At 39.3% G+C, this 14,121-nt stretch overlaps 1 protein-coding gene across 1 annotated transcript; it reads left to right on the plus strand.

Moving 5' to 3' along the window:
* The first annotated feature begins 508 nt into the window (after positions 1 to 508).
* On the plus strand, positions 509 to 8,991 carry LOC113117528 (calmodulin). Its single transcript, XM_026286261.1, has 6 exons — positions 509 to 645; positions 5,681 to 5,711; positions 5,870 to 6,013; positions 7,177 to 7,283; positions 7,605 to 7,740; positions 7,975 to 8,991. The coding sequence occupies exons 1-6, from the start codon at positions 643 to 645 to the stop codon at positions 8,001 to 8,003; spliced, it is 450 nt and encodes a 149-aa protein (XP_026142046.1). The 5' UTR covers positions 509 to 642; the 3' UTR covers positions 8,004 to 8,991.
* The last annotated feature ends 5,130 nt before the right edge of the window (positions 8,992 to 14,121 follow it).

A 14,121-nucleotide genomic window follows, 5' to 3' on the forward strand; every position in this document is an offset into this window, starting at 1 on the left:
AATTTATATTACAATGTGCGTACTACATACACTGCATGTTAATATAATAAGTAGGTTACATTGTTCATCTATACTGCTTCATATATTGAAATTATTTAATAAGAAAATATGAATTAGGACACTGATCTTGCATTATGAATACATAGCATTACTATTAATAAATAATATAAAAACTGTTAGTTTACATATAAATATTTACATGCAGTATAATGTAACAATACTGTGTCTGTTCCAAAAGTGATGGAAAAATTACATAGACCTACCAGAAAATATTAAAATTTAATGGATTCATGGAAAAAAATATATTTCATTTAATTGAGCACATTATATACTTCACATATGCATATAATCTACTACATATTATACATAATATTTCGCTAATAGACAATTTTTTTTCATAAATACTTTTCCTTCTCGGGACTGAGGTGGTTATGATAAGTAAGTGGGCGGGGCTTCTGGCTGCTCTATGCGGAAGTGAGTGATAGGGGTCCGTATGGCGGAGGAATACACCACTGTATATAGTACCGGATCACCTTCAATACTCTGCGAGCGACAGTCGCACGGTGGAGCTTTAACTGAGAGCGGAGCATCGCTGAAGTCTAGCGTAGATTAAAAAACCCCGTCCACTCTCCACTCTCAGATATGGTACGTAAAAGCTTTTATCATGCACTACTCATTCATGAACGTGTTCATATTTTATGCATTTAACGCATTGCGGTTACTATATAGACATGCCTAACCACCTGCCTGACTCTTCTGCGTCTGTGCTCGTGCAACAGCTAATTTTATTTGAAATGAATTAGTCCCCGTTCTGTATTTCATTGCACTTCGCAAACGAAGGTTGCGTCTGATTATTATTTTGTACGTGTTGCAGTATTATTGATGTCATATTGCGGCAGGAAATGTGACATACGCGTTTTATTACGGTGTGATGTGCTAGACAGCAGCAGACAGATGATCAATGCTCACTTTCTATTTAAAAAGAAAAACATTGTTCTAGCCTTTGTAGTTGATATGTTTGAGACAATATTTGCTTTTTTTTAGCGAATGATTTTGCTGTAGACATCACTGACAGCCACTGTAGAAAATCAGGCCAGTCTGAATAAAGTGTAAAGATAGACCTTAAAGGAAGAATTTACCCAAAAAAAGTCATTTCTGTCATTATTTGCTCACCCCTACGTCGTTACAAATCTGTAGGACTTTTTGTCTTACCTGAAGAACAAATCAAGATGTTAGAATGACAGCCCCAGTCACCATTTACTTTAAATGTATGGAAACAGACGCAGTGAAAGTGAACGGTGACTGTAGCTGTCAGTCCCCTTTTTTGATTCACAAAAGAAAAATAGATTAAAATGATGACAGATGTTCAATATTTGATCGAAATGATTCTTGAAATGTTCAGACTGAGATGTGGGTTTTGTTGGCTGTGGTTGACCATTGTTTAATTTAGAAAAAAAAGCTATTACATGTATTTATGACCATGTTATTTATCTTCGCCGCTCTATTATTAGGCTTTTTAAAATTATAATCATCTCAATTCTCAAATCTTTCAAAACTAAGCAGGATTAGGACCATAAACTGGCTTTATTAGTGGTTTAGGTTGGCACAAACATCATTTTGGGCTCTATTGACTTGTTGTGAAGTAACAGGTCTGTTTGTTATCTGGGCTCCGGCTTGAATGTTTCCCCTCATAAGAGCACGAAACAGAGTTCATAAATCATACAGCTGGATAGGATACCCAATGAGAAAATAAACAAAGCTTTGCTAAAAATGGTGAATTTTAGCTAAAAAAAGCAAACATTGTTTGTGAAGCATGGAAAGAATGTCCTATGTGAGTTCAACAAAGTCAATCCTGACTCAGTGAGTCCATACAAACACTTCTGCTTCAGCTTTTCCACAGCGCAATGCCAGAAGACTCAGTGTAAATCATTTTTTATGGATGTTATTTAAGCCTGTGCTGTTTGGTGAGAATAATCTCAGTTCTGTGATGAACTATGAATGGCTAGTTGCTGTGTGAGGCGTCTGTTTCCTCCCTCGAGTTGCTTCTTCAGGACCTTCCTGGCCACGATGCAGCTCTAGTTTCGTTGCCATGCCTGTGTGTGTAATCGTGTCATGGGAATCAGTGAGGAAAATAACCATGTTTTTTTCACCCATCATGTAGGACGGTCTAAAAACAGTCTGCACTTCTTCATACAGGCCTTTCTGGAAGCTTTTCTGAAATGACAGTCATGGTAAAGAAGCGGCTTGAATGCTACCACAATAACTACACACATATATAAGAGAGAATTTATTGGGTAACCTGGTTGCTAAATTGGCCTGATTAGCCGTTAACAAATGGCCATTTCAGGGCTTGCTGTCTTCACAGTACACAGTTGGTTTGGTTCATACGAAGCTGCTTTCACAGTTGTGGTCATGAGTTTATATTCAGCCATCTTCCTGTCTTAGGTGCTAAGTTGTGGTGTAATGGTGTTCATTTTGTGAAGAGAGACCGTTAGGGGAACTAGACTCAATAGAGTCTTTACATCTGTCAGCATGTTGGTTAAGGGCCTTGGGGACTCCCTGTTAACATGGTGTGAAAGTGGCAATACCGCACTCATTATCGTGCACTGGGCGTCCCGAGCGCCAGCTGCTCCTGCCGCTTGGTGAGTCCAAAATCAAGGCCAGATTCCATGCAACATTGTGCAGCGTTTTCAGATCCAGGCCGAAATTCCTGGCAGTGGTCTGCGATGTTTGAAGCTTCGTTGGATGGCAAATGTCCTGGAAGGCTTCCAGTAGAGGTGCATGATCCTGTTCTCCCCCATCAGCTGGAGAGAAGAAATTATCCTTTATGGACGGGGTCCATGGGGAATCTGCAGACGGTGCATTTTCCACATTGATTTAGTTTTTTCGGGGGAAAGAAGCTAAAATGGTTATTTAATGAACACACATTTGGATATTGTTACAGATTTATGATTCACTTTGATTAGATTTGCTTCCACATGATTCCAATTCTGATTAACTTGGACATATTTCAAGTAACATGTCCAATCTCTCTCTAACAGTGCGGTAAATTATAAAGGGCATTGTTTCAAATCGATTCAGACCAGCAACTATTCATTAATTATTAAAGTCACCATAAAATCCAAATCGAAATTCTAATTTCTTATGAAAACTTGCATTGTTTATTGTAAATGATTTAGTCATGCACATTATTATATATATGCATATTATTTAAAAAAGTATACTTTAATCAGAAACATTAATGTGTGCAACCAGGTGAGTTTTAATCCCTCCCCTCCAGCAACCTGTGACACCATGAAGCTCTTTCAGAAGTTAGAAAACGACAAAGATGCAAGTAAATTCCGAATGGACAAAATCAAGTTCTGCCCAACGTTACTTTCTCATGAAAAGACAATTCCAGTGTTCCCTTTCATGCTGACTTTTAAAAGAATTGCCTCTTAAGAGTAATTTATTTTGTGAAGTAAGCTATCAGAGCTTTTTTTTTTGCAGAGCTCTGTGGGCACATATGGGATACTGCTGGTGCAACAGTGGATAGATGCGTCATCACTCTTGCATATCATGTAAACACTTTAGACAACAAAGTTTAATGATGAAGTCATCATGAAATTGAATTTCACCCTATCTACGTTGAATGAATGATTCAAGCATGAATGCATTTGTTTCTTTTTATATATATATTTTTTTTAATCAGAATATCATAACTCAATCTTCCAGTGAAACAACAGACTCCTCAGGTGACATATGTGCATGCATACACCCTGCCCCTTTCTTATAATTGACTGCAAGTTTGCATTCACGTCCTTCCACTCAGTCACTCAGGAACTGAACCAAATCTCTACACTTGAACACTTTCTTTTCAATAATAAATAACAGTGTGACAATATGGAAGATGTGATCTGTAGCTACTTTTGACTTTAAAAACCAGAGACTTGAATAAGCGAAAAGGGACATATCTTCATATTTAGCTTACATTTCAAGGGAGTTATGTACAGCATGCTAATTGGAACAACATGTGCCGAGATGCCTTACACAACACCATAGTCATAATTGGGCAGAAAGGGACCTTTGTAACTCTCCAGGTCATATTTTGTCCCTACCTGGATTTGAACTCACAATCTTTATGCTAGCAAACCGGATCTTTAACCCTCAGGCTAACAGGACCCCTAGAGAGGGACAGGCAGACAAAAATAAACTTGATCACAAGAACAGTGAGACAGGTGAGATAAAGCAGGGAAAGGTGAAACCTGCCATTGTGTTCGCAGATGGAGAGAGGTGTTTGCACAATTAGCAGAGACGAGATGCCATTCAGATGATCAAAGAGATAGAGATATATAAACGCAAACCCACGGCTGGCTGTAAACTGAGATGACCGCAGGAGCAGGTAAAGTGATGGGTCATTTGATTTAGATAGACAGACCTTAATACCTTCCTTTGCTTTAGCTGTCATTCTGTGTACCTGCTGATCTGCCTCCGAATACGTCCTACTTTGCTCGAGTGACCTGATGGGATGACCATTTGACTAATTTCAAATAATGGAAATGATCCCTGACCCTCGGCTTTGTAACCGTAGTGAGCTGCTGACGTTAATCTTCTCAAAAATCGGCCTAATATCTTGCTGAGCGATACCCAATGCGGCCTGGGAGGTTGGTACAGTAACACTGGCCTCAAGGGTCAGGTGAGCTCTCTCGGGGTCCGTTGTTCATCAGCCTGATCAGACAGACTTACCTCTACGTGCTTCAGGCAGTGTCTACTCACAAAGACCAGAATGCCTCCAAAGAGACCCGTCATCTACCCTGAGGAGGACTCTGTGTCATTATCCATGGTCTACGATCTCCTTGACCAGCAGCAGTTCTTTTATAAAGAGCTGATCGAGCTACAAGAGAGAAACTACAAGTCCTTCCTGCAGATGCTGGTGGACTCCACCAACAGCCGCATTGACAGCGTGGTGCGAGATGTCCAGGATTTAAAAAACAGTCTGCAGCACTGCCGGACTGAGCTGGGGGATGTCAGGCGCCAAGGCACGCAAAATGCCAAGCGGGCCGAGTGCCTGGCAGAAGGTCTGGTGTTAGTCCGAGGAGCGGTGGATGGCCTGACCTCATTGAAAAGCCCCACCGCTGAGGTCAAACTCAGGAAAGCACCAGTTAAAATGGACAGGCAAGATGTAAAGAAGACTGATGACTGGGACAGTGAACCCAAGGCGAAGAGGCTGGTGGCTGATCTGACCGACATTCAGTTTGATGGGATAAAGGTTGTGTTATTTTGTGTGCCTTTGAATACATGTAGCTGTTCATTGTGGCCTTTAAAGGGATGTTAATTCACAATTATTTTATGAATTGGCGGTCAAAGTGGTATTTTGTCTTGCTTGCTGGCATTGACTGGTTAATCAGATCTCTTTAAAGCAAAAGCTTTGAGTGTCAGTTTCAGGAAGTAAACATTTTTGCTTTTTAAGAAAGCTTTATGAAGAACATTTAGTTTATTTTGTATATTCTATTATATACGTTTTAGACTCTGGGTGTGCAGTGGTTTGACCGTGATTTAGTGATTATTGTTTTCTTCCTGACAGAACACTTATACCATTATTGTTTGTTCAGTATGTAAAGTGCTTTGTACAATCAAACGATGAGTTATACATGTTTATGACACTCATTTACTCATCACTTTTCTCCTTCTCCATTTCTAGGCTGACCAACTCACCGAGGAGCAAATTGCTGGTAAGCCAATCTGGTGTGTTTGTGGTGTAAACATGCATAAAACCAGTACACCTGCCCTTCATTCAGCCAGATGATTCCAGAAAATGGATCTTGTGAAAATTAAGTTTTATATATGTGAGGTTTTAATGCTATTTTTTTTAAAATCTGTTTCCTCACAGAGTTTAAGGAGGCTTTCTCCTTGTTTGATAAGGATGGTGATGGTACCATCACAACCAAAGAGCTGGGCACAGTGATGCGCTCACTTGGGCAGAACCCCACGGAGGCTGAGCTGCAGGACATGATCAACGAGGTGGATGCTGATGGTGAGTCAGATTCAGTGCAGACTTCAGAAATGTGAAAAACACTACACTATATTAACCTTAAGGTTAGGGTTAGGTGTTGGTATTTGTTCCAGTGTAGTGTAGGCAGCTAGCACTGTGATTCTTTGGAATCAGATAGAGGGTGGGTTACCTTTTTTTTTATTTTATTTTTGACCATTGACATTATGCTAAGGACACCTTCCTACCCAGAACTGTCGTTCTCTGTGGTTAAACGGTTATCTTGTTTTGTAATTAGTTTGTATGCAAGCAAGCAAGCTTTCAGATAACAACAAAATGTAATATGCCTGGGATGCTTCTCCTGTTACAGAGCTGATGTAATTAGTGTTTAGAATGCAATGGTGTCTTTACAGAGTGTCCTTTAACGTGAGTGTCATTTTAACATGTTGTTAGATAACGCAGAGCGCGCTGGGTTTCTGATATACTGATTATTTACAGATGGGATTGTGTGGTGTGGTATGGAGTCATTTTTGTAGGTCAGACAGCAGTAAAGCCGTTGAATAACAGCAGGTAATAAAGACCTCATGGAATCCTTTACATAATCCACTTTGGCAGTGTTGGCGATGGAATCGAGAGAGTGTTTTGTGAAGAGCTCCAGTAAGAAGAACATGCAGTGTGAAGAAAAACACACGCACACACACACACAAGCACTTGTCTATACCCACATTGTCAGATTACAGACGCAGTGTGAGCCCTGTGGGAATGGCTGTAGTGATCATTTTCACACACACATGTACACAGGAGGACGTCATAGTTGTCCTGTGTAATGGAAATATCCCACCTCAGCTTGGTTAAACCTTGAGGGAAAGAGAAACAGTTACATATAAAAACCAGTAATTAAAAACTCTATTATTGATATGTTCCGTGTTCCTTATTCAATATAAGAAAATAAACGTGACTTCTGTTCCTGTGACCTTTTCTGTACAGTGTTTACAGTGTTTGCTGTGACTCTCTCAACTACTCTTGGACTAATTCAGTTCTATTAGATGACACTCAGACACACTAAATATGTGTTATTAGACCTCATTACTCCTCATTGTCCAATATTGACTGCCCTGCTTTTGTCCTGCATTCTACATCCTGGTTAGTTCATCTGAGTTACAAACATCGCGGACCAAATGTGTTTATTCTTTCTCCATTTCTTTCAGGTAATGGAACCATTGACTTTCCAGAGTTTCTGACAATGATGGCCCGGAAAATGAAAGACACCGACAGTGAGGAGGAGATCCGCGAGGCTTTCAGAGTATTTGACAAGGTCAGTGCTGAAAAGAGAGAATTGTGGGAAGATGATGCTTATGAAGATGCAGGCAAAAACAAACCCAACCCTTGGAAAACAAAACATGCCACAATCATTTCCACAGTCAGACACCTCTTCCTGTAGGTTTACTGGGACATTTGATTGTCTAATGTTTAGGAAACACCATCATTGAACTCTACTTCCGCCCCTTTTATCTGCATTACACTTCCAGTATACGTCATTTCTGTTTTCAAAGTCACCTTGTTTGGATTTAGTGGTTTAATATTTTAACGGCATGACACAGCTGACTTTTTGATCCTGTCTGTCTGTCTGTGGCAGGATGGGAACGGCTACATCAGCGCAGCAGAGCTTCGCCACGTCATGACAAACCTGGGTGAGAAGCTAACGGATGAAGAGGTGGACGAAATGATCAGAGAAGCTGACATCGACGGCGACGGTCAGGTCAATTACGAAGGTACGATGCAGCTGTGTGCTGAGATTACCCAGAAAAGGTCACCGTTTTATGCAGATTAAACATTACTTTTATGAATTGCCACTTCAATTACAATAATGTAGTTTGGATTTGGATAATGCAAGGTTATTTGCGTGTACATACAAAAATGGAGCAGTCTGGAACCTAGTAGGCTTTGTGCTTTGTTGTGATCTTGAGCGTCATGTCTGATGTGTCCATCTCTCTTTCTGTCCACAGAATTTGTACAAATGATGACGGCAAAGTGAAGCTCTTCTGTTCTCTCCTGACCTCTTTAGAAGACAAAAAAAAATCAGTCAAATGTTTTACTTACCTCTTAACGCAAAAATATTCATTTATTCATACTGTTTCTGTATAGAAAAAACTGAATGTTAAAAAAAGGAAAATGTCCATATATAGAAAAAATATATATATAAAAAAAAAAAAAAAAAAAGAGACATAAACATAAATGACCTGCATGTACTGGTTAGTGGTCCTGTTCCCAAAGAACTGCTTAGACATCTCCAAAAAGATCAATCAATTAATTAATCCTGATATCAAACCTTCAGAAACTAAAGTAAAAGCATCTGGTGAACTGCTTAACTGGTTCCATTTGCTAGTGGCGATGTTTGGGCTGGCCAATCGTCTTCTACTTCCTGTTTCTGTTCTACATGCATGCAGCTTGAGTTCGGAGCCGCTATCTTTGGCGGAAACCTCAGCGATGTCTGTCGGAGCGTTCTGGGGGTGAATCTAAAAGAGGTTTGAATACGGTTTGGGGGGGCGGGGTGGGGCGGGGTTTCAGAATCTGCATAGAGGACGAACGAATGGGACCTTTGCAGTTTGCTTCAATAACTAAATAAAGAGATATTTTTAAGAAAAATGAGCAGTTAAGAGATTTTAAACTATGTTTGGCATGTCAGGATATTCAGAGTTTTGTTTCTTTGTGCACTGTGCCCGATAGTAAGGGCGTTTAGTGGGAGGGAGTGGCTTGGGAGTTTCAGGGCGTGACCTTTCACCTTACGTGGAAGCGTTTTTCGGGTAAGGGCAATGGTGACCATAACCATAAATGTTTTTATCTTTAGTTCTTCTCTGGGCTCTGACCATGAGCATGTCGATTTTCTCTGGAGAGTGCAAGCGAGGGCTTTTGGCCGCCAGGGGCTTGTTTCGACTGCCCACCTTCAGTTCTGTTTATGTTCATTCCAAGTTGTACATGCTCGTCTTTTGATTTTTTTTCCAATAAAAGAACATGAACTCGAAGCTCTCAAACTTGTTTGTCCTTTTTGTCGTCCTCTAATGAAACCAACATTTAGGGAAGCTTTTGCACCCAACCTACAGGAATCACCATGGCAGCCGCTCTCTTTCTGTATGTCTCGGTTTATATGTGTCAGGTTGCATGAGCGCTGATCCATCCGAGCGCAGGCTTGAGCGCGTCTGTCTTTGGGGATTTTAGAGGTTGCCTGGCAACCTGGATCTATGGCTCTGCTGGAGGAGGGGGATATCAAAAACCATGTGGGAGCTGGAGAAGAGACTCTGGAGAGATGCAGAGCGTGTGTGTATGTGTGAAAATCTACAGCTGATTAGATCCACCTCCTGTAGTCAGGCAGAGTTTATCCCTACAGCAGATCTACAGTATTCTTCCTTTTTACTGTAATTATTCCTGTGCATTTCTCCAGATGAAGCTTCACCATTAGATTTAACGTGAGACTTTTGCACTCAATTTTCAGACTCGCTCTTAATTTACAGCTATTTAAAGCCTGAGCTCAGTGACAGTGTGCTCGGGGGGTGTGGAGATGATTGTGCTTCTACTATGTGCTCAGCAGTGAGAAACAGGATACAGTGACAGGCGTGTGGGAGGAGAGAGAGAGTGCTAACAGCCCACGTCTCTCTGCCCTTCTGACTGATGAGCCGCACGTGGCCAAACGTGTGTGTGTGTGTGTGTGTGTGTGTGTTAAATGCATTACTTCATCCAGGAATGGCTGAAAGCTTTAGAAAATGTTTTTGTCTGGATATGTAGAATATTCTAGTATGGAATATTATAAATATAGCATGTTTATCACGGCTGAAGGGCACCACATAGATATAACACACATATATAAGGGATTCATAAAGTCTGAGACCACATTGCAACATTGGGATTTTTAATAAACCATAGAAATATGTTGTTTTCAAAAAAAAAAGAAAGAAAAAAAAGGTATATTTTAAAAATATTTAATATTAAACACTTCAGAATATATACCTTGAATATTAATTTTCTTATACATTATTTAATAATCTACATTATTTCTAGGTCACTAACAAAATGTTCATTTTTCAAATAAACTTGCACTCCAGTTGTTATTGTTAATTTGCAAGATTTATTTTCAAATTAGAAATACTTAAAAGATAAGCGGGCTTAATTGGCATTTTTAACAAATATAACATAACAAATTTTGGGGCAATTTTTTAATCTTTTATTTTCAGTGAAAGTCAAGCAGTTCAATCAAATCATTAGTTTAAAAAATATGTACAAATATTTAAAACTTAAGAATATATTTATTTATTTTTAATTCAATTGTTATCCCGATATAAACAATTCATAAAATGAGCTTCTTCTTTTATTTGGCATGTTTATTCGAACCATTTTTTCTCAGTTTGTGTAAAAGTCAAACATTGGCAGTTTCAAATAAGTAAAAAAAAGATGATGCAGCTGATGTTACTTCTGCTTTGTTCATCCATTACATAATGGGATGTCAAATGAAGTCCTTTACACTGTGGGACATAATGAGCTGAAAATAATTTAACAAATCATCCAAGAGTTTTATGCATATCAAATTTTTTATTACCGGACACAGTATCCATGTATAGACATCATGGAAGTCCAAAACATTTATAAAGCGCTTGTTTCGGAAACAGAAGAAAGAAATGTGATACTCCAAACACATCCCATTGATTCCCTGTCAGTGGCCTGCTGTGACCTCAACTGAACATACTTAATTAGGACATATAATGCAGATCTATGTGAGTAATGCTGAAATGACACACTGCAGCTTTAACTGCTCCAGGGGTCTAGTCGTGTGGCATATTCTATTCCAAACACAAGCTTTCTCATGCTTGTCGAACAGATTCAGTCAAATGCTTTTACTTCTTAGGACCCAGGCCGCTCCTCCCCAGCAGCGCTGAATATACAGTCTCTATCTACATTGACAACACTGTAAAGGCCTGTCGTTCACTCGTTTACTCTGTATTCACACAATGCCAATACGGGCATCTTATCCCAACAGTTCCCTCCCGAACCCCTGAGCTGGCAAATCATCCGGTAGAGTATTTTTAATTTATACCTGGCTGAGAGTTCATCACCTCCTGAACAACATTAAAAGCACATGCAGCGTTCCTGCCCTCCAGCTGGGCAGAGGGAGGGGGCTTGAGAGATACCAGACTATGTGTCAAGCGCTTGTATAGAACAGCTCACATTGCAACAAGGCATGTGATGTATTAGGAGCTTTTGTCATCTGTTAACACCCTGCCCTGCTCCGATGAAAAGAGCGGGATCTCAACCAGGGGCACATGATTGAGGCACCGCAGGCTGTTCAATTATATAACAAGAGGTTTATATCTCAGTTGTACCATTAAAGTCACAATGTAATGGAAGCAACGACAAATCTTTCGTGTTGTGTGACACACCCCAGAAAAATTATTCAATTACTGAATAGAAAAAAATAAAGCAACTGATTTTCTTTTGTTTTCATGCAATAAAATGATTTGAACTTGAAATCTAAATATCCTGTCAATTTATTTATCTATTTTGTTTTTTCATAATGTAAAAAGTCAGCCAGTCATTATCAAAATAAAGGAGCTTGCTTCTTCACTGGAACATATTTGGAGAAATTTAGCATTACATCACTTGTTCACCAATGGATCCTCTGCAGTGAATGGGTGCCATCACAATTATAAAACCAACACAATAATCCACAAGTAATACATACAACTCCAGTCCATCAATTAACATCTTGTGAGGTAAAAAGCTATGTTTTTAAGAAACAAATCCATCAAGGCATTTTAATTTGAACTGGACAAAGCAATATTATGTATAGAACCCTCATATTTTTTTGCCGGAAGCAATGATTTAAAGTTTTTTAGTTAATTTATGGACTAGCCGACTGTGATGTTTTTATCTGCTGTTTGAACTCTTATTCTGATGGCACCCATTCACTACAAAGGATCCATCGATCACTGATAATGTAATAAAACAAAGTCATCCACAGCTTGGACAGTCTAAGGTTAAGTAGATAACATTTTTTGTGGCCTAACTATTTATTTTAAACCATTGTAAAAAATTTGGCAAAACTCCAGAATGGTCTGGGAAAGACTCTACGCTGTGTGTGTGTGTCTGTGTGTGAGAGGTGGGGAAGCCCATATGGTGGAAGAAAAATGCACAGTGGAGGAATAAGATATGAGTTCATAACAAGCGGGCTGTTTAAGAATGCAGCCATCAGCATTTGAACTGTCTGTGTTTGTGAGGGAGTCTCTGCAGTGGAACAGAGTGAGGTCATCCTACAGAAGAGGCGGGGCTTATTGATTGACAGGCTTCTCTGTGGGGTTAAATGATGCTGAAGTGAAACGCTGCATTAATATTTCACAGCACACACACATACACGCTGCAGGGCAGCAACACATTGGCAACTGAAAGATAACAGGCTTGCATTACTGTAACACGAGAAAACGAAAACATCCTCGTAAAGGGGGACTTTGCAGTTCACGCTTCACACACACGCACATAAAGAGTAAAGGCTTTGTTGATTGATATTTTAAAAAACATCCACATTTAGATCAGGTCACAATGAACAGCATTGTTTTAAGATCTCAAAATAACTTGGGTGGGGTGAGACACATTGGGTATGCCATGACTGATCTATAGCTCTGGTCCTTAATCAGCCTTTGAAGGGATATTTTTTATAATTCACTCAAATTAACATTCTGTCAATATTTATTAGAGAAAAGTGAACGGGTGCAGCTGCTGTCGAGCTCCCGAAATGACAAAAAAAAAAATACCATGAAAATACCACAAAACAACTTCAAATTATATGTGTAATAGTTCAAATCTTCTGAAGCCATAGAAGGCAAATATTTACTAACTAGTAAAACAGAAAATTGTACAATCACTCTCAAATCATTATTTGTGCTGTGTTCGATTAGTGCCAGGTTTTTTTTTTTTTTTGCATTTATGGAGACCCTATCCGCATTTTCTGTCAATGTACATTTAATTTAATCTGACAAATAATAAGATTGCGCAACTATGTGCAAAAAGAAGTTTCTTGGGCAAATAAATAAATGTGACCCTGGACCACAAAACCAGTCTTAAGTGTCACCGGTATATTTCTAGCAATAGCTGGGTCAAAATGATAGATTTTTCTTTTAAGCCAAAAAAGTCATTAAGTTAGAAGTTTACTGATTATTCACCTCTCTGAAATTGAGTGAAAACTCTAGCAAAGACCGGTCAGATGCATCCCTGGAGTCTGTCCTTCAGGACTACAGCAGAGTGTCTCCATTTTCAGCTCAAGCGGTCCTTGCCAGGATGTATTCTTCGTGTCAGTCTAAGTGCATTTCTTTGCTTGGTTGCTCACTTGGGCCTTTAGTTCTGCCACTTTGTAAAGCTGCTTGGAGACAATCGCCACTGTTATGTGTGCTATAAATAAAGTTAATTAACTTGAATTTAATTTTCTTTTCTTTTTACAGAGTACAGCGAGTCCTTCCCGTAATCCCCTCTCCCTCTCTCTCTCACAGGGTGTTCCTGCTATGTCCGTCTTTTTCCCCAGTCTCCATCTGTTCCTACTCCTCCCATGTTTGCATCCGAGGGATGGATGGATGGATGGATGGATGGGAAGATTGTGAGGGTTTTGATATGTGTATGTTTGTATTGTGTGTAGGCGGGAGGTGCTGATAGGACAGTCATCTGCTGTAACCGTTTGCTACAGACTGGACACCCCTGTGGGAAATGCATAATTTGTACCACCTTGTGTCACCAGTCTTGAGTAGCTCCAGAGTGGAACAGCTGTAAGAATTAGAGAGTGTGTGTGTGTGTGTGTGTTGTGTTTGTTGATTCGTTTTAATTAGAGAAGTTACACAATTCTTAAAGGGTAGAAGCACTTTCAGAGGACAACAGATGCATTAATGATTTTGTTTGTGAAGAGTTACAAATATTCCTCAGAGGAAAAGTTAACTCATTGAAGCATGTGGTTAATTAAATATTTCTATTAGTGTGATTGCTATGTGTACAATATGCACTTAGAATTACATTTATATAAAATAATGTGTTTATGTACATATGCAGTTTGTTTGGTCATCTTTAAATTAATATATGTGTGGCCAAAGAAAAATAAGCAATTGTAAGACAATGAAGTACCAAAATTT

This window comes from Carassius auratus, chromosome 17 (assembly GCF_003368295.1).
Source record: "Carassius auratus strain Wakin chromosome 17, ASM336829v1, whole genome shotgun sequence".
In the NCBI taxonomy this organism is placed as follows: Eukaryota; Metazoa; Chordata; class Actinopteri; order Cypriniformes; family Cyprinidae; genus Carassius; species Carassius auratus.

Bases quoted from the DNA above. Each gene is read 5' to 3' on its own strand.
- LOC113117528 (XM_026286261.1), top strand. The intron at 5,712-5,869 runs GTAAGCCAATCT...GTTTCCTCACAG, and splicing joins CACCGAGGAGCAAATTGCTG to AGTTTAAGGAGGCTTTCTCC. The intron at 7,741-7,974 runs GTACGATGCAGC...TTCTGTCCACAG, and splicing joins CGGTCAGGTCAATTACGAAG to AATTTGTACAAATGATGACG.